The sequence below is a fragment of the Lipotes vexillifer genome, unplaced genomic scaffold, assembly GCF_000442215.2.
Source record: "Lipotes vexillifer unplaced genomic scaffold, Lipotes_vexillifer_v1.1 scaffold920, whole genome shotgun sequence".
Lineage (NCBI taxonomy): Eukaryota > Metazoa > Chordata > Mammalia > Artiodactyla > Lipotidae > Lipotes > Lipotes vexillifer.
Genome location: NW_006783413.1, coordinates 310,673 through 336,400, shown reverse-complemented (window position 1 = coordinate 336,400; position 25,728 = coordinate 310,673). Strand labels below are relative to the sequence as shown.

The window sequence follows — 25,728 nt, the reverse complement described above, 5'->3', positions numbered from 1 at the left end:
TTGTCTCTTGTAATAGTCTTTATTTTAAAGTCTATTTTATCAGGTATGTGTGTTGCCACTGCAGCTTTCTTTTGATTTCCATTTGCATGGAATATCTTTTTCCATCCCCTCACTTTCAGTCTGTATGTGTCCCTAGGTCTGAAGTGGGTCTCTTGTAGACAGCATATATATGGGTCTTGTTTTTGTATCCATTCAGCAAACCTGTGTCTTTTGGTTGGAGCATTTAATCCATTCATGTTTAAGGCAATCATCAATATGTATGTTCCTATGACCATTTTCTTAATTGTTTTGGGTTTGTTTTTGTAGGTCCTTTTCTTCTCTTGTGTTTCCCACTTAGAGAAGTTCCTTTAACATTTGTTGTAGAGCTGGTTTGGTGGTGCTGAATTCTCTTACCTTTTGCTTGTCTGTAAAGCTTTGGATTTCTCCATCGAATCAGAATGAGGTCCTTCCTGGGTCAAGTAATCTTGGTCATAGGTTCTTCCCTTTCATCACTTTAAGTATATCATGCCACTCCCTTCTGGCTTGTAGAGTTTCTGCTGAGAAATCAGCTGTTAACCTTATGGGAGTTCCCTTGTATGTTATTTGTCGTTTTTCCCTTGCTGCTTTCAATAATTTTTCTTTGTCTTTAATTTTTGCCAATTTGATTACTATGTGTCTCGGCGTGTTTCTCCTTGGGTTTATCCTGTACGGATAAACATACAGGATACAGCGAGTCCCTGTATGGGACTTGCTGCGCTTCCTGGACTTGGGTGGCTATTTCCTTTCCAATGTTAAGGAAGTTTTTGACTATAATCTCTTCAAATATTTTCTCTGGTCCTTTCTCCCTCTCTTCTCCTACTGGGACCCCTATAATGCGAACGTTGTTGCATTTAATGTTGTCCCAGAGGTCTCTTAGGCTGTCTTCATTTCTTTTCATTCTTTTTCTTTAGTCTGTTCCACATCAGTGAATTCCACCATTCTGTCTTCCAGGTCACTTATCCGTTCTTCTGCCTCAGTTATTCTGCTATTGATTCCTTCTAGTGTAGTTTTCATTTCAGTTATTGTATTGTTCATCTCTGTTTGTTTGTTCTTTAATTCTTCTAGGTCTTTGTTAAACGTTTCTTGCATCTTCTCGATCTTTGCCTCCATTCTTTTTCAAGGTCCTGGATCATCTTCACTATCATTATTCTGAATTCTTTTTCTGAAAGGTTGCCTATCTCCACTTCATTTAGTTGTTTTTCTGGTGTTTTACCTTGTTCCTTCATCTGGTACACAGCCTTCTGCCTTTTCATCTTGTCTATCTTTCTGTGAATGTGGTTTTTGTTCCACAGGCTGCAGGATTGTAGTTCTTCTTGCTTTTTTGTCTGCCCTCTGGTGGAAGAGGCTATCTAAGAGGCTTGGGTAAGTTTCCTGATGGGAAGGACTGGTGGTGGGTAGAGCTGACTGTTGCTCTGGTGGGCAGAGCTCAGTAAAACTGTAATCCGCTTGACTGTTGGTGGGTGGGGCTGGGTTCCCTCCCTGTTGGTTGTTTGGCCTGAGGCAACTCAACACTGGAGCCCACCTAGCCTACCTGGGGCTAATGACAGACTCTGGGAGGGCTCACTCCAAGGATTACTTCCCAGAACTTCTGCTGCCAGTGTCCTTGTCCTCACAGTGAGCTACAGCCACCCCCCGCCTCTGCAGGAGACCCTCCAACGCTAGCAGGTAGGTCTGGTTCAGTCTCCCCTGGGGTCACTGCTCTTTCCCCTGGGTCCTGATGCGCACACTACTTTGTATGTGCCCTCCAAGAGTGGAGTCTCTGTTTCCCCCAGTCCTGTCGAAGTCTTGCAATCACTTCCCACTAGGCTTCAAAGTCTGATTCTCTAGGAATTCCTCCTCCCGTTGCCGGACCCCCAGGTTGGGATGCCTGACGTGGGGCACAGAACCTTCACTCCAGTGGGTGGGCTTCTGTGGTATAAGTGTTCTCCAGTCTGTGAGTCACCCACCCAGCAGTTAAGTGATTTGATGTTCAGTGATTGCACCCCTCTACCGTCTCACTGTGGCTTCTCCTTTGTCTTTGGATGTGGGGTATCTATTTTGGCGAGTTCCAGTGTCTTCCTGTTGATGACTGTCCAGCAGCTAGCTGTGATTCTGGTGTTCTCGCAAGAGGGAGGAGAGTATGTTCCTCTACTCCGCCATCTTGGCTCCTCTCCTCCCCTAAACTCATCTTAAGTTTCTCCTTCTTATAGATCCCTTCCCTTTGGGCTACAAACATTCAAATTTCCTTTTTCCTAAGACCACTCTCACCCCTCTTTTTTTGGCCACACGCCTAGGCATGTGGGATCTTAGTTCCGCAACCAGGAAAAAACCTGCCCCCCCTGCAGTGGAAGCACTGGGAGCGTGGATTTTTTTTTTTTTTTTAAGATTTATTTGTTATTTATTTATTTTATTTATTTTTGGCTGCATCTGGTTTTAGTTGCGGCACACGGGCTTCTCTCTAGTTGTGGTGTGCAGGCTCCAAGGTGCATGGGCTCTGTAGTTGTGGCGTGCGGGTTCCAGAGCCCGTGGGCTCAGTAGTTTGTGGCACGCAGGCTCTCTAGTTGAGGCGCGTGCTCAGTAGTTGTGGTGCGTGGGCTTAGTTGCCCCGCAGCATGTGGGATCTTAGTTCCCTGACCAGGGATCAAACCCACATCCCCTACATTGTAAGGCAGATTCTTAACCACTGGACCACCAGGGAAGTCCCTCAACATTTCTCTTTATTGCAAAACTTCTGAATGAGTAGCCTACACTTGCTGATTCCACTTCTTCACTTCCCAAACACTTTTTTTTTTTTTTGCAGTATGCGGGGCTCTCACCGTTGTGGCCTCTCCCGTTGCGAAGCACAGGCTCCGGACGTGCAGGCCCAGCGGCCATGGCTCACGGGCCCAGACACTCCACGGCATGTGGGATCTTCCCGGACTGGGGCACGAACCTGCGTCCCCTGCATTGGCAGGCAGATTCTTAACCACTGAGCCACCAGGGAAGCCCCCGCAAAGACTCTTAAACCACTTTAATATGATGCCTACTCTCACACTACTCTAATGAAACTTGCTCTAGTTTTCAAATCCAATGACCTTGTTTTTCTTTATTCTCAACCAGTATCATTCATCTCTATCATTTGATCATTCCTTCTTGAAACTCCCTTTAGTCTAGGCTTCAGACACTGACACAGCACCTCCATTTTCCTACAGTTCTGATCACACCTATCAATTTTTCTGCCCATTCCCATAGGTACAGCATTAGCTCATTTTTCTCCTCTATTATCCTCTATATACAATTTTATTCACGCTAATGGCTTTATTACCAAATACCTACAACTCCCAAAATTTATCTCTAATGCAGGCTTCTCTACTAAGCTACAGATCTACATTTTCAGGTACCATTTTCAAGGGTGATCTGCAGCAAAACAAATACTTCCCAACTCAACATATTTTATAAGTAACTTATCTTACAGACACCATGAACTCAGCTGAACCTAACAATTTTCCTTCCTCTCTATATATTTTCTTCCTCAATTGAGAAGTCTAGGATGATTTCCGGACTTAGATAAATAGATGTCACAGAGCAGGATGAAGATCATTAACACTATTTTCATATTAAAATAAGTGCTCACTCAATGCCTGGGACAGTGCTAATCATCTTCCCAATTATCTCAGCAATACTTTGCTATAGCTATTTTCACCATCTCTAGTACTACTACCTTAATACAAGCCTTTATCCATCTCTCACCTGGACACTCCAAGTGGACCCCCTGCTTCCACTGTTGCTAGCCATGGCTTCCCACGCCAGTCCATTCACCACAAACTGGACATTTGCAAAATATAAATCAAAGCATCTTTGATTCATAGTCTCTGCCTGCCTCTTGGAAGAGTCTATACCACTCTTCCAATAACCCCTTCCTTTTCTCCTTCACCTCAAAATATTTGCTTCCAATTCACTTTGCATGAAAAACTTACCTCAGGTCTCTAATTGATGGTTCCTTCTCATCAATCAGGTCTCAGCTCAAATGTTACCTCCTCAATGAGGCCTTCCTTGAAAATCCTCCTTTAAATAGCTCTCCCACTCAAATCACTCTCAATCCCTTTATCCTACTTTCTTATCTTCACTGTACTTATCATTGCCTGAAATCATATTATTTTTTATTTGTGTTATCTCCTTTTAATAGGAGCTTCATAAATACTTCAAATGGATGTATAAATTTTAAAGATGTAGAAATTAAGGTTCAATGACGTTAAGTAACATATGTAAGGATATACAACTTATAAGTGGTGGAGCTGATATATTCACCAACTGAGGTCTGACTAAAACCAAAACTTTTACCATCTACCCTATATCACACTAGTAAAGCATAGTAAGAGTAAAAGCTAGAAAGACAGACTGGGGAATATGATCAGATAGTCAGATAATGAAGTTTGAAATTATAAAAGCAGAGCACCATTCCAAGGAGTGACATGCTCTATGATGTGATCATGGGTTTAGATGGCTGAAATGAGGTGGACAGAGGTTTATATCTGTATCATTCACCGCCCTCTCCTTGGCAACCAGACTTCTTGTATCCATTTGCAGATGAAGGCTCTACACATCTGGCTCATAACTAATACAGTAGACAGAAACACAAGTGAGCTAGCCCTTGGAATCATCTTTATCCCACTTTGAATCACATGTAAAAGCAATTACCTTCCCACTGCTCAGCCCCTCCTTAGTTGCTAGGCAGATCTTCCTCATTCATGGCCCTCTGGCCTCTTCTCAATATCACTCATAGTAAAACACTATGGAGATTAATAAAGCAAACAGTTGTATGAGAAAATAATAGCCTAACACAATCCACAGGCCTATTTGTTCTCCAGTCTCAAATAAGTACTAAGAACTAAATGGACAGAAATAGAAGTAGTAATAGAATTTAAAAAAAGATTTTTCTTTCTGGAAAGCTGTACTTCCTAGTGATTAAGGATTGATTTTCCCCTATTTTACATATTTAGCAGAATACAGTTTGTATACATACACCTTAACACAAACTTTCTCCTGTCATATTTTTACCACATATTTTATCACTATGGGGTTCACTAGCACAAAAAAAAAGAAGCCCTGATGACTCATTTTCCTTTGATGTCATGGGCTGCTCTCAAATGTTCAGTGGATAGTTGCTTTTGGAGATTACACCTGAGAATTACCAGTTCATTTTTACTGAAGAGACAAATAGAAGAATGAAACAATTTCCTTTATGAAGCTGAACACAAAATTCTACCACATGCCTACATTTTTATTTCATTTCTCAGTAATCACAGAAAGGATCACAACAAAGCATGAAATGCAAAGCTGGTTATCTAAGCTTCCTCATCAGAAGCAGCTACACCTAAGTATTCTATACAGAAGGAAATAAGTTATTTTTCAATAGCCCTAGGAAAATGGAGCTCACTGCTCTTCGTGACAGTTCAAATCTCATCAAAAAATTTGGTCCTTTAGTATCCTCCAATAGTTACCAATTAGTTGCTGTTGTTTTCAGTATTATGAAGTCATGGATTTAAGCATAGTTGATATGCTTCAATTCTTGTGGTTGTTATCCTTATTGATATTGCAACTTGCCCATCTTTGGCCATTAGGAGCCTCTCACTGATAATATCTTGATATGTATCTTTTCAGCCTTTTCCCCCATATAGTTACATACCGTTGGACTATTCTCCTCACCCCGTTTTTCTTTTTTCATTGAGATCCATTTTCACATGCATTTTCTCATGTCAGTAATTTTTTAAATTTTTTATCTTGAAATTTCAGACACAGAAAAGTTGCAAAAATAAAAATACGTTAACTGATCTCTTTAGAAAATGATATTCTTTTTTAAAAGTATGTAATGCCACTAAGTTCAGGGGCTATGCTGTTATCTTGTTCAGCATCATAAACATGAACTCAATATTTCTTTCAAAAAATGAGGGCCGGGCTTCCCTGGTGGCGCAGTGGTTGAGAGTCCGCCTGCCAATGCAGGGGACATAGGTTTGTGCCCCAGTCCGGGAAGATCCCACATGCCGCGGAGCGGCTGGGCCCATGAGCTATGGCCGCTAAGCCTGCGCATCCGGAGCCTGTGCTCTGCAATGGGAGAGGCCAAAACAGTGAGAGGCCTGCGTACCAAAAAAAAAAAAAAAAAGGAGGGCCACAAATGATGTGAGGCATCATCATTTTGAGCATAATGGATCTCGTCAGGTCATTAAAAAAAAAAAAAAGACATTACCAAGCCTACAGGATTAACATGTAAAAAGTATGTGTTAATGCCTGTGAAGTAGTTTGAGAACCTGGCCAAATTCCCTTTTTTTTAAAAATGAATATTAGGAATACAGTTACTAGGAGGTAGATTTTGGAAAACTGTTTTATATTATCAGCTACATTTGAACATAGCCAGACCAAGAAATTTTAATCCCAGATATATATATATATCAGATAGACATACAAAGGTAGGACTAAAAGATACAAAATACATTTGGAGTGGTATTATAAAATCATAGTCCAAGATGGAAAACAAAAATGTCCAGCAAAGATAAATAAACTGTGGCATATTCATACAATGAGATACTACACAGTAATAAAAATAAACTACTGCTAAATGCATCAAGAGGAAGCATCTGACAAGCATAATGTTAAGCAGAAGCAGCCCAAAAGAAATATCTTATAATTCCATTTATGAAAAGTTCAATATGTCAATAATACCTCAATTTTAAAAAGCTCAAAAACAGGCAAAATATACTCTATCTTGCTATGAACCTAAAACTGCTCTTAAAAAATAAAGTTAATTAATTTTTTTTAAAAAAGCTAAACTACAGTGTTAGAGTAGGATAATGCTACCTTTGGGAAGATGGAAGGGAGTAATGACTGAGAGGAAGGGTACGGTGGGCTTCTGGGGTGTTAGCAGTATTCTATTTCTTGACCTAGGTGGTGGTCACATGAGTTTGTTCACTTTGTGATAATCCAGTGAGCCATACAGTTAAGATTTGTGTATTTTCAAATATAAACTCAAAATGGATTAAAGACCTAAATGTAAGGTCAGACACTATAAAACTCTTAGAGGAAAACATAGGCAGAACACTCTATGACATAAATCACAGCAAGATCCTTTTTGACCCACCTCCTAGAGAAATGGAAATAAAAACCAAAATAAGCAAATGGGATCTAATGAAACTTAAAAGCTTTGGCACAGCAAATGAAACCATAAACAAGACGAAAAGACAACCCTCAGAATGGGAGAAAATATTTGCAAATGAAGCAACTGACAGGGGATTAATCTCCAAAATTTATAAGCAGCTCATGCAGCTCACTATCAAAAAAACAAACAACCCAATCCAAAAATGGGCAGAAGACCTAAACAGACATTTCTCCAAAGAAGATATACAGATTGCCAACAAACACATGAAAGAATGCACAACATCACTAATCATTAGAGAAATGCAAATCAAAACTACAATGAGGTATCATTTCACACCAGTCAGAATGGCCATCATCAAAAAATCTACAAACAATAAATGCTGGAGAGGCTATGGAGAAAAGGGAACCCTCTTGCACTGTTGGTGGGAATGTAAATTGATACAGCCACTATGGAGAACAGTATGGAGGTTCCTTAAAAAACTAAAAATAGAACTACCATACGACCCAGCAATCCCACTACTGGGCATATATCCTGAGAAAATCATAATTCAAAAAGAGTTATGTACCACAATGTTCATTGCAGCTCTATATACAATAGCCAGGACATGGAAGCAACCTAAATTGTCCATCGACAGATGAATGGATAAAGAAGATGTGGTACATATATACAATGGAATATTACTCAGCCATAGAAAGAAACAAAATTGAGTTCTCTGTAGTGAGGTGGATGGATCTAGAGTCTGTCACACAGAGTGAAGTAAGTCAGAAAGAGAAAAACAAATACCGTATGCTAACACATATATATGGAATCTAAAAAAAAAAAAAAAAAAAGGTTCTAAAGAACCTAAATGCAGGACAGGAATGCAGACGTAGAGAATGGACTTGAGGACACTGGGAGGGGGAAGTGAGAGAGTGGCATAGACATATATACACTACCAAATGTAAAACAGATAGCTAGTGGGAAGCAGTCATGTAGCACAGGGAAATCAGCTCGGTGCTTCGTGATCACCTAGAGGGGTGGGACTGGGAGGGTGGGAGGGAGACGCAAGAGGGAGGAGATATGGGGATATATGTATATGTATAGCTGATTCACTTTGTTTTAAAGCAGAAACTAACACGCCATTGTAAAGCAATTATAGTCCAATAAAGATATTAAAAATATAATAAAATAATTAAAAAATTAAAATGAATGACTAATCAAATAAGATTTGTGTATTTTAATATACATGTTATAAGTCAATAAAAAATTTAATATACAACTATCAAATCTTCTCTGAACTTTATTAAAGACAGTCCACTATAAGGTATGTATAAAACACCTCCCAAACTCAAAGAATCTTGCTTTAAAAGCTAGAAAAAATAGTGCGGTATTTCCCTGCTCTAGCAGGAACTTAACTTACTCTGCTTATCCCAAATCAGACCTAATAATCCTAATGGATTCTGAGTTTATCTAAGAAAGGAGATATTTTAAGACCTATGTAGATTGCTTGGGCTCTTATCTACTACATAACAAGCACAGAGAAGGTACTCAACAAATATTTACTAATGATACACAGCCCAAACTTTAAACAAACGCACATAGCAACATCTGAAATACCTAGCACTGTTAAAATAGGATAAACACTCAGTCTGTTGGCCTAGAGTGCAACTTCCAGAAACCCCACCTCTAGAAACTAAAAAATTTACAGAATGTACCGCTTATAAGGAAGAACACAATTTATGACACTATCTTTGGCAGAGGAAATTGGTCCTTTCCCCCTACTGCCTAGCTCAGACAAGGCACAATCAACTTCCTGATGCCATAGCTAAGCAAAAGACACTCAGAAGCAGCTCTGCCTGTAAGGGCAGGGACTACTTGAACCATGATGTGATGAAAACCTAGCAGCAAGGATTTAGCTGAGGCAGATGAAAATGTTGGAGAAATAAGATGAGAAGAAAGCACTTGAGCAACCTGTTCTTTTACCTAAAAACTCTAAAATCATTACTATTCCTACTTTCCAGAGTGGCAGTAAATCAAAATATATCTTTGGAGTCTCCCCAGGCTAGAATTAACCCACAATCAATAGGTGTCCTGAGTGTCCATCAGAGTTCACCTCCTAAGAGTTTCCCAGTAGTATCTGTTCAGTTAGTTAGATGGCTGATATGTAATGATAAATTATGATAAGCTTTTCTAAGGGCAAGTCACAACATACATTGACTTGGTATAGTTCTCATCACTAGTGACATTGTTTTGTTCTGTTTTAAAAACACAAGTAATAAATGTTCAATATAGAAAAAATAATTTTTAAATAATACAAAGAAGATAAACAAGAAAAGTACATGAAAATCACAGGTCAAACTTAAAAGAGCTGAGGTCTTTGGTATTTCTGGTAAGCATAAAATATTACCTACTGGTGAAGGACCTGCTTCTAATAGAGGATTACTGATATGAGAGATGTTGAGGCACTTGGTTTGCTAATGGGTCCAGATGAGTGTAATTATTATGCCAAGAAAACAGCAATGAACAAATCACACAGAAAGACCAGGTGGAAAGCTGATTGGGGATCTCCAAACATAATAAAACCATCTACAGGGATGTTCATTGTAGCATTGTTTATAGTAGCAAAATTATAAATCATATTGCTTATAAAGGCAAAATTTATAATAGCAAAAGAAATTCTGATCATCAATATGAAACTGGTTAAATTATATATGCTCATATAAGGGAACAGTACTCCATAGCCATTAAAATGAACGATTTAAACTCACATAAGCTGATAGGAGGGACCCCCCCCCTCGTGGTCCAGGGGTAAAGAATCCGCCTTACAATGCAAGGGACACGGGTTCCATCCCTGGTCGGGGAACTGAGATCCCACATGCCACGGGGCAACTAAGCCCTCACGCCACAACTACTGAGCTCACGTGCCTCAACTGGAGAGCCTGAGTGCTGCAAACTACAGAGCCCACGGGCCCTGGAGCCTGCATGCCACAACTAGAGAGAAGCCCACGCACCCCAAGGAAGAACCCGTGCGCTGCAACTAAGACCCAATGCAGCCAAAAATAAATAAAATAAATAAATAAATCTTTTTTTTAAAAAAGCTTATAGGAAAATATATCATTAAGCTTTTTAAAAAGTTGAATAATATTGTATACCTCCAACTGTAGAATCTATATACTCATACCTAATGAAAATTTCTATGATGGCCAAGAAAGTGTAAACAGTAGTTACCTCTGGGGAGTAAGAATAGGGAATGGAGACAGGAGAACTTTTTCCTTTCACTTCACATCCTAAATTGTTTGAATTTCTTACCATGCATATATATTATCTCTATAATAAAAACAAAACAATGAAAGCAATGAACAAAAAACTTAACAATGGTGTTGAGTGGGTGGTAGGACCATGATGATTTTTATTCTCCTTTTTACACTTTTCTGCATTTTCTCAATTTTCTATGATTAACAATATATTAGCATATATTGCTTTTTATACCTCCAAGACTATTTTTTTGTTTTTGATTTTTTAACAAGTCAAGTGTAGTCACTTCTGGTTCAAATTAGGGAGAGAAATCCAGCGCTCAGTTATAAACACTGTGGCACTTACAAAGAAATATGGAAAGACTCAATCCTCAAAATGCTTATTTGTTTGGAGAAAACAGTCATGAACACCAAGACAACAAAAGTTAAAGAAAATCATTGATTTAATTTACTGGAGTTGCTTATGTGGTACTGGCTCCTATGGAAGCAAAAAGATATCAGTATTGTGAAGAAAGCTGTGCCGAATGTTTGAAGAAAGACTAAGTGAATTCTATAAAAGGGTGTTTTTTAAAATTCAAGTCTAACCTCCCACTCAATGTCAAAATTCCTTTTACCACTCATTCAGTCTCTGCTTAAAGTATCCTATGTCAAAAAATCCTCAAAAGTAGTCCATGCCATTAGTTAAGAACAACTCTGTTAAAGTTCTTCCTTATGTTAAGCTAAAATCTAATTTCCTATCATTTTCAATCACTGGTCAACTTGTCCTAGTTCTGTCCCCTGGAGCAATAGTTTAGACAATTTTCATTTACTATTATGATCCTCCCCCCTCTTAAATCTTCTCAAGAACTAAACCTCTCAATTCCTCAAATGGTTTCTACACCATTATTCTAATTATTCTTCTCTGAAGAAATTCCAGTTTCTCAGTGTGCCTCTTAGAATCAAATACCCTGACTGAACACAAAATTCCAGAACTGATCTGACTAGCGCTTTTATCTCCTTTGTTTGGGTCACCATGAGCACAGCACAAGACTAGTTGCTAGGCGGTATACAATTCATTGTCAATTTAGTGGCACTGTTCAGACGGTAAGTAATTTATGTTTTAAGGCATTTAAGAGTTTAAAGAGTGTAAAGGAGAAAGATCACTGTGGACTGAGGAACTGAGGACATTTTCAACAACAAAAGTTGAGACTGTAAGCTGGGAAAGGAAGAATACATTTTTGATAAGCGGAAAACACAAAAAGACTACTTCAGAGAGTATAATTGTGGAACACTGCCAAGGCAGGAATGAACAAAGTTAGTGCTAATAAGGATAGGCAAGAACATAGGACCAAAAGGAGGCCTAGAGTCAGACTACTGAGAGCCCTTAACCTGCAGGGAATAGGCATGATTAAAGGGTTAGACCAAGAAATTGACTTCTTGATTGAGATATCTGGAGATGATTAAATCAATAACAGTTTGCCAAATTCTACATCAGGTTAAATACTGTTTGAAATTTTTTTCTAAATTGAGGTATAATTTAAAATGTTGTGTTAGTTACAAGCGTAGAGCAAAGTGATTCAGTTATAATATATATGTATTCTTTTTCAGATCTCTTTTCCATTATAGGTTATTATGAGATATTGAGTATACTTTCCCATGCTATACAATAGGTCCTTGTTGTTTATTTATTTTATATATAGTAGTGTGTGTATGTTAATCCCAAACTCCTAATTTATCTCTCTCCCCTAATCCCCTTTGGTAACCATAAACTGTTCTCTATGTCTGTGAGTCTATCTGTTTTGTAAGTTCATTTGTATCATTTTTTTAGATTCCACAAATAAGTGATATCCTATAGTATTTGTCTTTCTCTGTCTGATTTACTTCACTTAATATGATAACCTCTAGGTCCATCCATGCTGCAAATGACATTATTTCATTCTTTTTTATGGCTGAGTAACATTCCATACTCTGTGTCTGTGTCTGGGTGTGTGTGTGTGTGTGTGTGTGTGTGTGTGTGTGTGTGTACATATATATATCTCACATCTTCTTTATCCATTCATCTGTCAATGGACATTTAGGTTGCTTCCATGTCTTGATGATTGTAAATAGTGCTGCTATGAACACTGGGGTGCATGTATCTTTTTGAATTAGAGTTTTCTCCAGACATACGCCCAGGAGTGGGATTGCAGGATCATATGGTAACTCTATTTTTAGTTTTTTAAGGAACCTCCATACTGTTTTCCACAGTGACTGCACCAATTTACATTTCCACCAACAATGTAGGAGAGTTTCCTTTTCTCCACACCTTTTCCAGCATTTATTGTTTGTGGACCTTTTAATGATGGCCATTCTGACTAGTGGGAGGTGATACATCACTGCAAGTTTTTTGTTTTTTGTTTTTGATTGATTTCTATTTTTGGTTGTGTTGGGCTTCTCTCTAGTTGTGGCGAGCGGGGGTTACTCTTCATTGTGGTGTGCGGGCTTCTCATTGCAGTGGCTCCTCTTGTTGCAGAGCACAGGCTCTAGGCATGCAGGCCACAGTAGTTGTGCCTCGATGGCTCTAGATATGCAGGCCTCAGTAGTTGTGCCTTGTGGCTCACGGGCTTAGTTGCTCCACAGCATGTGGGATCTTCCTGGACCAGGGCTCGAACCCGTGTCCCCTGCATTGGCAGGTGGATTCTCAACAACTGCGCCACCAGGGAAGCCCTATCACTGCAGTTTTGATTTGCATTTCTCTGATAATTAGGAATGTTGAGCATCTTTTCATGTGCCTATTGTCCACCTGTATGGCTTCTTTGCAGAAATATCTGTTTAGGTCTTCTGCCCATTTTTTGATTGGGTTGTTTATTTTTTGTTATTCAGTTGTATGAGCTGTTTGTATATTTTGGAAATTAAGGTATTGTCAGTCACATTGTTTGCAAATATTTTCTCCCACTCTGTGGGTTTTCTTTTCATTTTGTTTATGGTTTCCTTTGCTGTGCAAAAGCTTTTAAGTTTCATTAGGTCCCATTTGTTTATTTTTATTTCCATTACTCTAGAGAAAAATATTGCTGCAATTTATGTCAAAGAGTCTTCTGCCTATGTTTTCCTCTAAGAGTTTTATAGTATCCAGTCTTACATTTAGGTCTTTAATCCATTTTGAGTTTATTTTTGTGTATGGTGTTAGGGAGTGTTCTAATTTCATTCTTTTACATGTAGCTGTCCAATTTTCCCAGCACCACTTATTGAAGAGACTGTCTTTTCTCCATTGTATATTTCTGCCTCCTTTGGTGTAGATTAATTCACCATAGGTGTGTGAGCTTATTTCTGGGCTTTCTATCCTGTTCCATTGATCTATATGTCTGTTTTTGTGCCAGTACCATACTGTTTTGATTACTGTAGCTTTGTAGTAATAGTCTGAAGTCAGGGAGCATGATTCCTCCAGCTCTGTTCTTCTTTCTCAAAATTGTTTTGGCTATTTGGGGTCCTTTCTGTCTCCATACAAATTTTAAGGATTTTTTGTTCTAGTTCTGTGACAACTGCCATTGGTAATTTGATAGGGATTGCACTGAACCTGTAGATTGCTTTGGGTAGTATGGTCAATTTAAGAATATTGATTCTTCCAATCCAAGAACACAGTATGTCTTTGACTACATGGAAAAAGTTTCTAATTCAATTCTACTCCAAGATGAACTGAAATTGAGTTGTTATACAATATCATTACGCAGGTTTCTTTCTGAATATGAACAACATTCCTAACTGCCAAAATATAATACAAGGAATGTCACTTTAAAAAGATTTATTTTTCAGGGCTTCCCTGGTGGCACAGTGGTTGACAATCTGCCTGCCAAGGCAGGGGACACGGGTTCGAGCCCTGGTCTGGGAAGATCCCACATGCTGCGGAGCAACTAGGCCCGTGAGCCATAACTACTGAGCCTGCGCTCCGCAACAAGACAGGCCGCAATAGTGAGAGGCCCGCGCACCACGATGAAGAGTGGCCCCCACTTGCCACAACTAGAGATAGCCCTCGCACAGAAACGAAGACCCAACACAGCCAAAAATAAATTAAATAAATAAATAAATATTTTTTTTTAAAAAGATTTATTTTTCAGCTCGGTGCTTTGTGATGACCTAGAGGGGTGGGATAGGGAGGAAGGGAGGGAGGCTCTAGAGGGAGGAGATATGGGGACATATGTATGCATATGGATGATTCACTTTCTTGTACAACAGAAACTAACACAGTACTGTGAAGCAATTATACTCCAATAAAGATCTATTAAAAATAATAATAATAAATAACAAAAATATTTTTAAAATAAAAAGATTTATTTTGATCCATTTCTGTAAGTTTCCCCAGCATGAATACCTTGCCATTTAATATGACTACTTCTGTATGAGGTAGCCACTTGTTTCCATAATTAATAATCTTCAGGATCTACATTCAAAAGACAATGACCTGCTGGTCTCCAATCCTCCAGGTTCAGAAGGAGAAATATGACTAATGTAACATTAAAGAGAAAGAGTTTAGTTAGCTAAACAGAATTTCTAGAAAATGAAAGCTTCCTGATATGACAACAAATGAAAACAGCAGCAGCTCCTTCTCTAAAGTTTAAATTCAATTAAATAGGAATTTCTGGTTCAATAATGCTCCTGCCTGAAGAATCCTTCATAAGGGCTAGTTCTGTAATACAGTGTGACAGCAGAGATTTAAACTGTCCAACAGACATTGCAAAACCCAACCTCTCTCAAATCCTGCGACTCAACAGCAGGGATCTAAAGGAATAAATAGATTCTCAGCTGCTGAGAGAAAATGTCTTATTAAATCAAAGCAAAATTCTCATTAATGAAAAATCAACCATGAAAGAAAAAAATTTCTGTGTGTCTCATAATCCCTGGAAAGAGCCAAATCCATTTTGGGCTAAAGCAGATTTAACAACAGTGGAAGAGAAGAGAGGAAATCAGTTCCATTTGCCAGAAGCTGGGGAAAATGCTTAACAGAGATCACAAACAACAATGCTTCTAATCCACAGAGCCAAAAGAAACATGAACTGTATCCAGTAAAAGGTTCCAGGAAAAGGTTCTTGTGGATAAATTCTCTCACTCACAACGAAGCCACCTTATTCCACCTAGCTCAACACAGATATGATAGGCTGTAACTTGAATTTCCCAAGATCAAATTCAATGGGTAATCCAAACCCTGCTTTTTCTGATCAGATAATCTCTAAAATCACAGTCCCTGCATTCATTCAAAACCAGCATTGAGCTTCTACTACATCAGGCACCCGGAATACAAAAACCATTACGAAACAGTCTCTACCCTCATGGAGCTTAGTCCATGCACCTTACCTCATCTTAAATCCCAAAGCTCTTGCCTTAAAATATTTTCTTAGGTGGGTCAGTGGAAAAGCAATAAAGGACTTAGTTACTGTGATAGAAGTAAATAAATAAATCATATTTCTTATGCTCTGCTCCAAAAGGAGAGAAGCCGACACACCTTTCCAAGTCGAATATGAGCACATTCTTAGCCTAGAACCCCCAGAAGGAGCAGGGGACAAAGACAAGCAAAAAAGGGGTGCAAGCCAAGAAATACGCTGGAAGAAGGGATGTGACAGCTGTACCACTACACGTTCAAAGCGTGATTAAAAAGAACCTGCTACTAAGCCGACTGAGGTTTTACGGTGCAGGGAGAAGGAAGAAAAGAATAGGGGGCTGTCCGCTATGAACAGACACCAACTATCCGCGGTCCCTAGCTCGTTCACTCTCGCTAGAGGAGAGCGCCAGACACTGTTTAATAGGATCTGGGCCTGCCAGCCAACAGCACTGTCACATGGCCACCGGAACGGAGAGCTAACAGTCCCTCACAGGAGCATGAGGAAAAACAAGAGAGAATGGAAAGAACTCTTTAAATGTTCAAAAATGAGTTAACATAATGGTTCCCCGAGGCACGGATGGGACGTAAAGTTTGGAAACGGTGGTAACCCGACGCCCACTGGAAGCCCGTGGAGACCCCAGGGCGACGTCCGCCCTTGCACCCCAGTCCGCGCACTCACCGCGCACACAGAGCAACGACATGGCCGAGGCGCCGGCGAGCCTCCGCCGCGTCCCAGCCCCGCAGCTGCGCCGGGCCGCTCCCTCTTTCCTCTCAGCAGGTGCAGCAGCTGTTCCCGCTATCGACCCCACGGGTCTCGCCGCTCCTCATGGTCCCCTTCGCAGGCAGCCTCCCGCCTCTCCCTCGGACCCGCTCCAATTTTCACCGTCTGAGCGGGCTCCCGATAGTTGTGAGTACCGGCCGGCAGGCGGGAGACTGGGCGCGGCACCGCGGCGCCATCGCTGAGAGGGAAGAGCGACCGGGACACCCTCCTCTCACTCCAGCAGGGATCCGGGAAAGCACCGGGACAGAGCTAACCCTTTGCGCCCCGCCTCCCAGCCAATCAACTCACGCCCAGTCCTCCGACCCCGCCCCCTCACGGGCACGTAGGAGGTGGGGTCCCCTTCCGCTTTTCTTAGTGAAAGTATGAAGGCGGCTCCGCACACTAACTAGGCTTACTGCAGAGAGAGGCGGGCTTCCCCCTCACCTGTGTGGGGCGGGAATTGAAGCCTTCTGCCCCTCTAACGTGGGCGGGGCTACCACCCAAGAACAGATTCTTTTCATTGAGAATTTCTATCGGACTTCCTTCTGAGTCTATCCCTTGCAGCTTACTGTAACAATTTAAAAAGATCGTACCACACTTTGCTGTACACCTGAAACTAACATAATATTGTAAATCAACTATACTTCAATTTTAAAAAATGGACTTTAACAAGAAAAAAAGCTTTTGTAACTTTGTATGGTGATGGATGGTAACTAGATTTATCGTGGTGATCAGTTTGCAGTGTATACAAATATCAAATCATTATGTTGTACACCTGAAGCTAATATAATGTTATATGTCAACTATACCTCAATAAAGAAGGGGTTACTGTGCTTCCCTAGTGGCGCAGTGGTTAAGGATTCGCCTGCTAATGCAGGGGACACGGGTTCGAGCCCTGATCTGGGAAGATCACACATGCCACAGAGCAACTAAGCCCCTGCACCGCAACCACTGAGCCTGCACTCTAGACACCCGGAGCCACAACTACAGAGCCCACGTGCCACAGCTACTGAAGCCTGCACACCTAGAGCCCACGCACCACAAGGAAGAGTAGCCCCAGCTCACCGCAGCTAGAGAAAGCCCACATGCAGCAACAAAGACCCAAAGCAGCCAAAAATAACAATAATAAATAAATAAAAATTTTTAAAAGAACGGGCTATAGTTAATTTTTAAATAATAATAATAAACTTTAAACAAATGTCTCACCCTCCTTAAAAAAAAAAAAAAAAAAAGACAGCCTAAAGGAAGATGTCTGGAGACCTCAGTTCTCATCTAGACCTTTTTTCATGGTCTCCATTGTATTTCCAATGTCTGTATATAGTATATAGTATATAGTGCCTAGTGTATAGTAATCAGTCCGTAAATGTTGTTTTGTTTGTTTGTTTGTTTGTTTTTGTGGTACGCGGCCCTCCCACTGCTGTGGCCTCTCCCATTGCGGAGCACAGGCTCCAGATGCGCAGGTTCAGTGGCCATGGCTCACAGGCCCAGCCAGCCGCTCTGCGGCATGTGGGATCCTCCCGGACCAGGGCACGAACCCATGTCCCCTGCATCGGCAGGCGGAATCTCAACCACTGCACCACCAGGGAAGCCCCGTAAATGTTTACTGAATGAAGGATGGAGAGAAGACAGTCATTTTAAACTGAGGACTTCTGGCAGGATGATGTACATACATGCGAGGAAGTGAAAAAGACCAGAGCAGAAAACAGGAATGCACATAATATCATGTACAGATCCAACACCTCATCCACCCCAAATTTTTGATTTAATTGGTTTGTGGTAGAGCTCAGGCATCCTACCTTTTAAAAGCTCCCCAGATTATTCTGTGATGCCAGGGTTGAGCACCATTAGACTAGGTACTTTCTAAGTCCTCATTAGATCAGCTCAAGTTTCCATGTTTGCAAGCCCTTGGCCCAGTTGGATTCTGCCTGTCAGACCCAGGGAGGGTCTATGTTAATGTAACACCATCTTTGCCTTCCAAAAAAAGCCTAGTTAGCATATGACTCCTCTCACTGGAATATAGCATTTGGAGAGAGTGACACTCCAAATGATATAAGTAGGAACCTGGAGAAGGAAAGAAGACTTGGCCTATGCAGTGTTTGTCCAAATTTGGAGAAATACCCTGAGAAAGATTTTGAGCAGGGCAGCTGAGCCAGACTAGTTAACAAAGATGCCTGACCCTAAAAACATTGGGCATTCTCTGGGCTGCTGGAGGTTGAAATATCTAGCTATTTAGCCCAGCTGTCCTAACCTCAAGAGCAAGGGACTAAAAAGGTGTTAAACTTCTGCATTCTGGAACTAAGAATGGAGACAACAAAAAACAAACCTCTTATGGAACCAGGGATTCTCCTAGGGGATGCAGAAGCCATCCAAGAAATGATGGAAAGTCAACCTCACTTGGAAACAGTATAGAGTAGTGGGAAACAACCTAATAAAATTGTGAAGAGCGTGAACTTTGAAACCAATCAGATTCACCTGGCATATTACCTATTGTCATGTAACAAATTACCCAAAACTTTAGTGCTTTAAAACAACATTTATTATCTCACAGTTTCTGAACAACAAGGTCCTACTGTATAGCACGGAGAACTATATTCAATAACCTATGATAAACCCTAATGGAAAAGAATATTTTAAAAAAGAATGTATATGTATGTAAAACTGAATCACTTTTCTGTACAACAGTCATTAACACAACACTGTAAATCAATTATAGTTCAACAAAAAAAGTTTTAATTAAAAACAATTTTAGTGCTCTTTTTTTTTTTTTTTAGTGCTCTTGATATATATACTATGCTGACTTCAAAAAGTCTGTACAAGCATGTTTCCCATCAGCAACCTGGGAGTGATATACAGATATGTACTGTGTAACACTGAACAGTAACATTTAAAAAATCTTTGTCAATTAAATAAATTATTTCAATATTATCTCAGTTTCTGTGGGTCAGAAATCTGGGTATGGCTTAATTGAATCTCTGGTTCAAGGTTTCTTACAGACTGCAAGCAAAGTTTCAGCTTGACTGCAAAAGGATCCACTTCCAATCTCACTCATATGATTGTTGGCAGGTCTCAACTTCTCCTGGGCTCTTGAACTGAGAGCCTCAGTTCCTTCTTGGCTATTGGCTGCTCTAAGTTCCTTGTCATGTGGACCTCTCCAACATGGTAGCTTGCTTCCTCAAAGCATGCAAGGTGAGAAGTCAATAAAGTCTACTAGCAAGAGGGAAGTCACAATCTTTTGTAACCTAATAACAGAAGCGCCATCTCCTCATTTTTGCTGTATTCTATTCATCAGAAGCAAGTCACACTCAAGAAAAGGGAATTCCACAGGACATGAATACCACCAGGAGGCAGGATCATTGGGGGGCCATCTTAGAAATCTGCCTATCACACCTGGGCTTGAGTCCTAGCTCTGGTACTTGTGACACTGGGCAAGCTACGTGACCTCTATTTCCCAGGAAATAATAACAGTATCTACTTCATAAGAGGGTTTTGAGGTTTAAATGAGGAAATGCATTTAAATTACCTGGTACAGGGGCTTCCCTGGTGGCACAGTGGTTGGGAGTCCGCCTGCCGATGCAGGGGACACGGGTTCGTGCCCCGGTCCGGGAAGATCCCACATGCCGCGGAGCAGCTGGGCCCTTGAGCCATAGCCGCTGAGCATGCGCGTCCGGAGCCTGTGCTCCGCGGTGGGAGAGGCCACAACAGTGAGAGGCCCGCGTACCTCAAAAAAAAAAAAACAGGGCTTCCCTGGTGGCGCAGGGCTTGAGAGTCCGCCTGCCGATGCAGGAGACGCGGGTTCGTGCCCCGTTTCGGGAAGATCCCACATGCCGCGGAGCGGCTGGGCCCGTGAGCCATGGCCACTGAGCCTGCGCGTCCGGAGCCTGTGCTCCGCAAATGGGAGAGGCCACGACAGTGAGAGGCCCGCATAACGCAAGAAAAAAAAAAAAAAACAAAAACAAAAACAAATTACCAGGTACATACTAAATGCCCAATACATGTTCATTACTACTTAGGTTGTGGACATGAGGGGGGATTGCAGCTGGAAGGTGAAAAGACACTAAGCAGAGCAAGAGTCAGTGTCTGAAGGTTGTGATGTAGGCTCTGAGGCACCCCGGTTTCCCAGTTAAAAGTTCAGAGAAAGAAGGCACTAAGGTCCTCTGCTCTCTAGGCACTTGACCAGGACTAGTTATAATCATCAGCAAGGTAAGGATATCTTCAGAAGCAACTCAGAGATAAAAAGCCAGAGCCTTCTTGTCCCACTGTCTTCATTAGTTTTTCCTTGAACGTTCTTCAGCATTTCAGTGGAATTCACACTTAGATTTAGCTGGCAGGTAGCTGACAGCTAAGAATCTTTGAGATCCAGGAAATGAGGAGGAAGGAGAGAGAGATCAAAGAAAGTAAGTAATAAAGGAAACTCAAAAATCTCAAGACAATAAAGCCAAAATACCCAGGGTTGGCATTGCTGCTGTCTTTTTGGAAACTCTCAGGCAGAAGGAGCAGAGTAAGAACCCTGTTGCAGGGGAACCCTCTACTGACTTTATGACCATCTTTAAGTCATGCTCCAAGGCTATTAAAAGTTTGCCCTTCTTGCAAGTTCCATATCTTTGGGAAATGTTTCCCAATGTCTTCACAGAGAAATTTAATATAAATAACTCAATTCAGGACTTCCCTGGTGGTCCAGTGGTTAAGACTCTGCATTCCCACTGCAGGGGGCATGGGGTTTGATCCTGGTTGGGAAACTAAGATCCCACATGCCACACAGTGCAGCCAAAAATAAATAAATAAATAAATAACTCATTTCAACAAATATTTATTAAATACCTTTTAAGTCAGGCATAGAGAGAGAATACAAAAGTAACAAATCATAGTCCCTATCCTTTAATAGTTTATAAGGTGATAGGAAAGATCTATGAGAGATAATAAGAAGGAACTAAACTAGGGCAGTAAATATGGAACTGAGGGGGAAGGAAAGGGACAATCCCCCTAACACTTCCCTCGTGTTAAGGAGCCAAAAGTGATATAACTTGGCACACTTGACTATGAATATAGTAGAGAATATCCTTTCTTTTGTAGCCAACAACTGGGTGAGAAGGCAAAGGAGAGAGTTTTTGTTTTTGTTTTTTGTTTTTTGCGGTACGCGGTCCTCTCACTGCTGTGGCCTCTCCCGCCGCGGAGCACACGCTCCGGACGCGCAGGCCCAGCGGCCATGGCTCACGGGCCCAGGCGCCCCGCGGCATGCGGGATGCGGGATGCGGGATGCGGGATACGGGATCCTCCCGGACCGGGGCACGAACTCGTGTCCCCTGCATCGGCAGGCGGACTCCCAACCACTGCGTCACCAGGGAAGCCCAAAGGAGAGAGTTTTAAAGTCAGATTGGGGAATTCCTCGGCGGTCTAGTACCTAGGATTCTGTACTTTCACTGCCTTGGGCCCGATTCAATCCCTGGTCGGGGAACTAAGATCCCACAAGCCGCAGGGTGCAACCAAAAGAAAAATAGATAAATAAATAAAAATAAAGTCAGATTGGCTAGGAAGATGACGATGCTACTGTTAATGTAGTTTTGGGAAGAAAGATGTGTTTCCTTTGGACACGTATATTAAGTTTGAGATTGCCTGGGATAACCTTCAGATATACCTATTAGACAGTGATGCATAACTGACCCTAAGAGAGAAGTCCAGGCTAGAGATAGAGATTTCAATCAATAAAGGTATAACTATTTTAATCACTATTTTGTTGATAAAGAAAATGAGGCAAAGCCAGAATGCAAACCCAGCTGTATCTCTCACCAGAGCTCAAGAAGTTAGCCATAATGCTATATCATCTTTCAAGTACCAGAGGAATTCAGCAGAAGCTATGGAAGGAGTCAAGATAGACTTCACAAGGGAAGTAGCATATGGAGGAGATGGATCTCAAAACATAGATAGCACTGGACATGCAATGATGGAAGAAAGGACATTCTATACACAGAGAATAAGTGGCACAAACAAATCAGGAAATAAAAACATTCAACCTGTACAGGTATTTAAGAAGAAGCTGCAAAGAGCTTGAGAGTTGGCACTATAATGTTGCCAGGAGACTACAGAATGAGAAGGGAACAAAGGTCGGCTTGCAGAGGACACCTACCAAGAGTAGGGAGACAGGAACGGAATGGTCAGAGAGGGAAAACAGGAAAATAAGTAAACCAATTGTATATACTTCCATTATAAATCTTATCGTATGGAAGAGTAATTGCACATCTGTCTTTTCTTTAGACTCAGCACGCCTCAACAGCAAAGGATGTTTTCTCTATCTTTCTGTAACACATAGCACAACATTTGGCAAAGGTGCCCCCAAAAGATTTGTTGACTAGAATAAATGAATGAATGAGTGAGTGAGAATGTTTTAAGGATTAGTTATTGTCAAAGATAAAGCTGAGGGACTTCCCTGCTGGCACAGTGGTTAAGAATCTGTCTGCCAATGCAGGGGACACGGGTTCGAGCCCTGGTCCGGGAAGATCCCACATGCTGCGGAGCAACTAAGTCCGTGTGCCACAACTACTGAGACTGAGCGCTAGAGCCCGCGAGCCACAACTACTGAGCCTGTGTGCTACAACTACTGAAGCCCGTGAGCCTAGAGCCCATGCTCCACAACAAGAGAAGCCACTGCAGTGAGAAGCCCATGCACTGCAACGAAGAGTAGCCCCTGCTCACCGCAACTAGAGAAAGCCCAAGCACAGCAACGAAGACCCAACGCAGCTAAAAATAAATAAATAAATTTATTAAAAAAAAGATGAAGCTGGATACCATTCAAAGTGGTAAGGACAGATTTCAATCAGTACTATACTTTTGCAATAGGGAAAATAGTCTAGAGTGAACTGAACTCAACTTCAATTTGTACAGAGATGACTGGGAGAATGATGGGACAGGGAGGAAGTTGGGGGGTTGGGCTCAGTAGAGTCAGAGAAGTGAAAAATTACAAGACCTAGGAAGTAAGGGGATTGGTCCATGCAAAACCCAGCTGGGTTTGCTAACTGGTACTTATTGAAGTCAGGCTCCTACCCTCCACAGAGACTGGGAGACAGGGGCCCTATCTTTAGGTGTTGGCTGGAACAAACAGTAAATTTTTTTGGCAGCCTTGAGTTTTCTCAGGCAGGTGCTTTAAGAGTCATCCTTAGGGATGCAACCTTGAGCTATTAGAAACTATGTTAGTGTTTTTTCAGCGTTTGTAGGATGAGGTTGAGGACAAGCCAAGAAGAGGGCTCAGAGGAGCCCAGCTAGAGTTTGGTTAACAAGAGAATCTTTGTCATAACTAAATATTGTTGAATGCTGCAGAGATTTCTTTTCAAAGGCTCTATTGAGATATAATTTACATATCATAAAATCCACCTGTTTTACGTGTACAATCCAATGATTTTAGTAAATTTTCAGAGTTGCACAATCATTACCACAATCCAATTTTGGAATATTTCCGTTGCCCCCCCAAAAGTCCCTTGTACCCATTTGCAGCCATTCTGTGTTCCCATCCACAACCCCAGGCAATCACTAGTCTACTCTATGTCTCTATAGAATGGTAAACAGTATTTGGCAGGAAAGAGCTGTCTGCAGGAGGCCCTTTGTCTTGCCACTAACCTTAAACCAGGCACCCCCATGCTGTACTCAACTTCGGCCCTAGCACAGCTTTCAAATCTTTTGATCACAGAATACATTGCCTAACTTATTGGTGCTTTCCATCGATCAAAGAAATAGAAATGAAAAATAAGTAATTAACAGATGACCAGATCTCTTCCCTAGCTTCCCCTTCAGTAATCGCGCCAACAAACTATATGAACAAACTGTGTGACAAGATAGCATCTACAAGCCTGTGAGACAAGCCTGCACACAGTGGGGGACAGCAACGACTCTGACCCCCTATCTCAATGATTAACTGAGATTACTTCCCTTTTACCCTTTAAAAATTTTCATCACTGAGCAGAATCTTCAGAGGTGATTTTTGGGAGACACTGAATCCACCGTCTCCCCAGATTGCTGGCATTCTGATTAAAAGCAACTTTCCTTTCTACCAACATTTGCCTCTCTTGAGTATTGATTTTTTTAAAAAAATATTTATTTATTTATTTATTTGGTTGCACCAGGTCTTAGTTGCAGCAGGCGGGCTACTTAGCTGCAGCTTGTGGGCCCCTTAGTTGTGGCACACAGGCTCATTAGTTGCGGCATGCACGTGGGATCTAGTTCCCCAAGCAGGGGTCAAACCCGGGCCCCCTGCATTGGGAGCACAGAGTCTTATCCACTGCACCACCAGGGAAGTCCCTGATATTTGATTTTTGAGCGGCAAGCAGCCGGACCTGATTTGGTCACAGATTTGCTTTTCTATACCTTTCATATAAATGGAGCTATACAATGACACAAAAACCTATGTCTTTTGTGTCTGGCTTCATTCACTTAACATAATGTTTTTGATATTTATCCATGTTGCAACATTTATCAATACTTCATCCTTTTTACTGATGAATAACCTTCCATTGCATGGGTAGAATTTTGTTTATCTATTCATCATTTGATGGACATTTGAGTTATTTCCAGCTTGGGGCTATTAAGAATAATGTTGCCATGAATAATCACATATAGGTCTCTGTGTGGACATAAGAAACTGTCAAACTTTTTCAAAGTAGTTACACCATATTTCATTCCCACCAGCAATGTATAAGGATTCCAATTTCTCCATATCCATACCAACACTTGGTATTACCTGTCTTTTTTATTGTAGCCATTTTAGATATGTATGTATGTAATAGGATCTCATGATTTTAATTTGCATTTCCCTAAAAGCAAATAATGATGGGCACCTTTTCGTATGCTTCTTAAACATTCATGTATCTTCTCTGGTGAAATGCCTCCTATTCAAGTATTTTGCCCATTTTTAACTAGGCTATTTGTCTTCTTGTTATGCTGCAGAGATTTTGAGGACTGGGCAAAGGCCTTTGAATTTGGCAATTTGAGGTCATTGCTATGGTAGACAACTGTCATTTGGGGAGTTTCACAATATCTCTAAACACATTATGGTTGACACTTTTCTAGGAGCTAGAAATTCACTTTCCCAGTTTCCCACTGGCTTCCACCCCCCACCTCAGGCTTCAAAACAGAAGAAGCCAGCATGAGGAGGTAGGTGCCCTATGGGATACATTTTCTGAAGAAGGCAGTGTTTGGGTCTCCAACTTTCAGAGTCAGTAGCAATAGATGGTCTGGTCTAAGTAATTGATATTTGTTGCGCAGTGGGGTCTTTGCTGGTGCAGTTCTGTGGTATAAT

General features: G+C 41.1%; 1 protein-coding gene across 2 annotated transcripts in view; it reads right to left on the bottom strand.

The window, feature by feature from the left end:
• Positions 1-16,688, bottom strand: part of UNC13B (unc-13 homolog B) — a 235,235-nt gene extending 218,547 nt beyond the window's left edge. Inside the window, exon 1 of one of the 2 annotated variants that reach the window (XM_007455955.1) lies at positions 16,368-16,688. In XM_007455955.1, the coding sequence (XP_007456017.1) occupies positions 16,368-16,389 (22 nt within the window). In that variant the 5' untranslated portion in view covers positions 16,390-16,688. The remainder of the gene's footprint in view (positions 1-16,367) is intronic. The other variant, XM_007455954.1, reaches the window with a different exon arrangement.
• Positions 16,689-25,728: the final 9,040 nt, after the last annotated feature.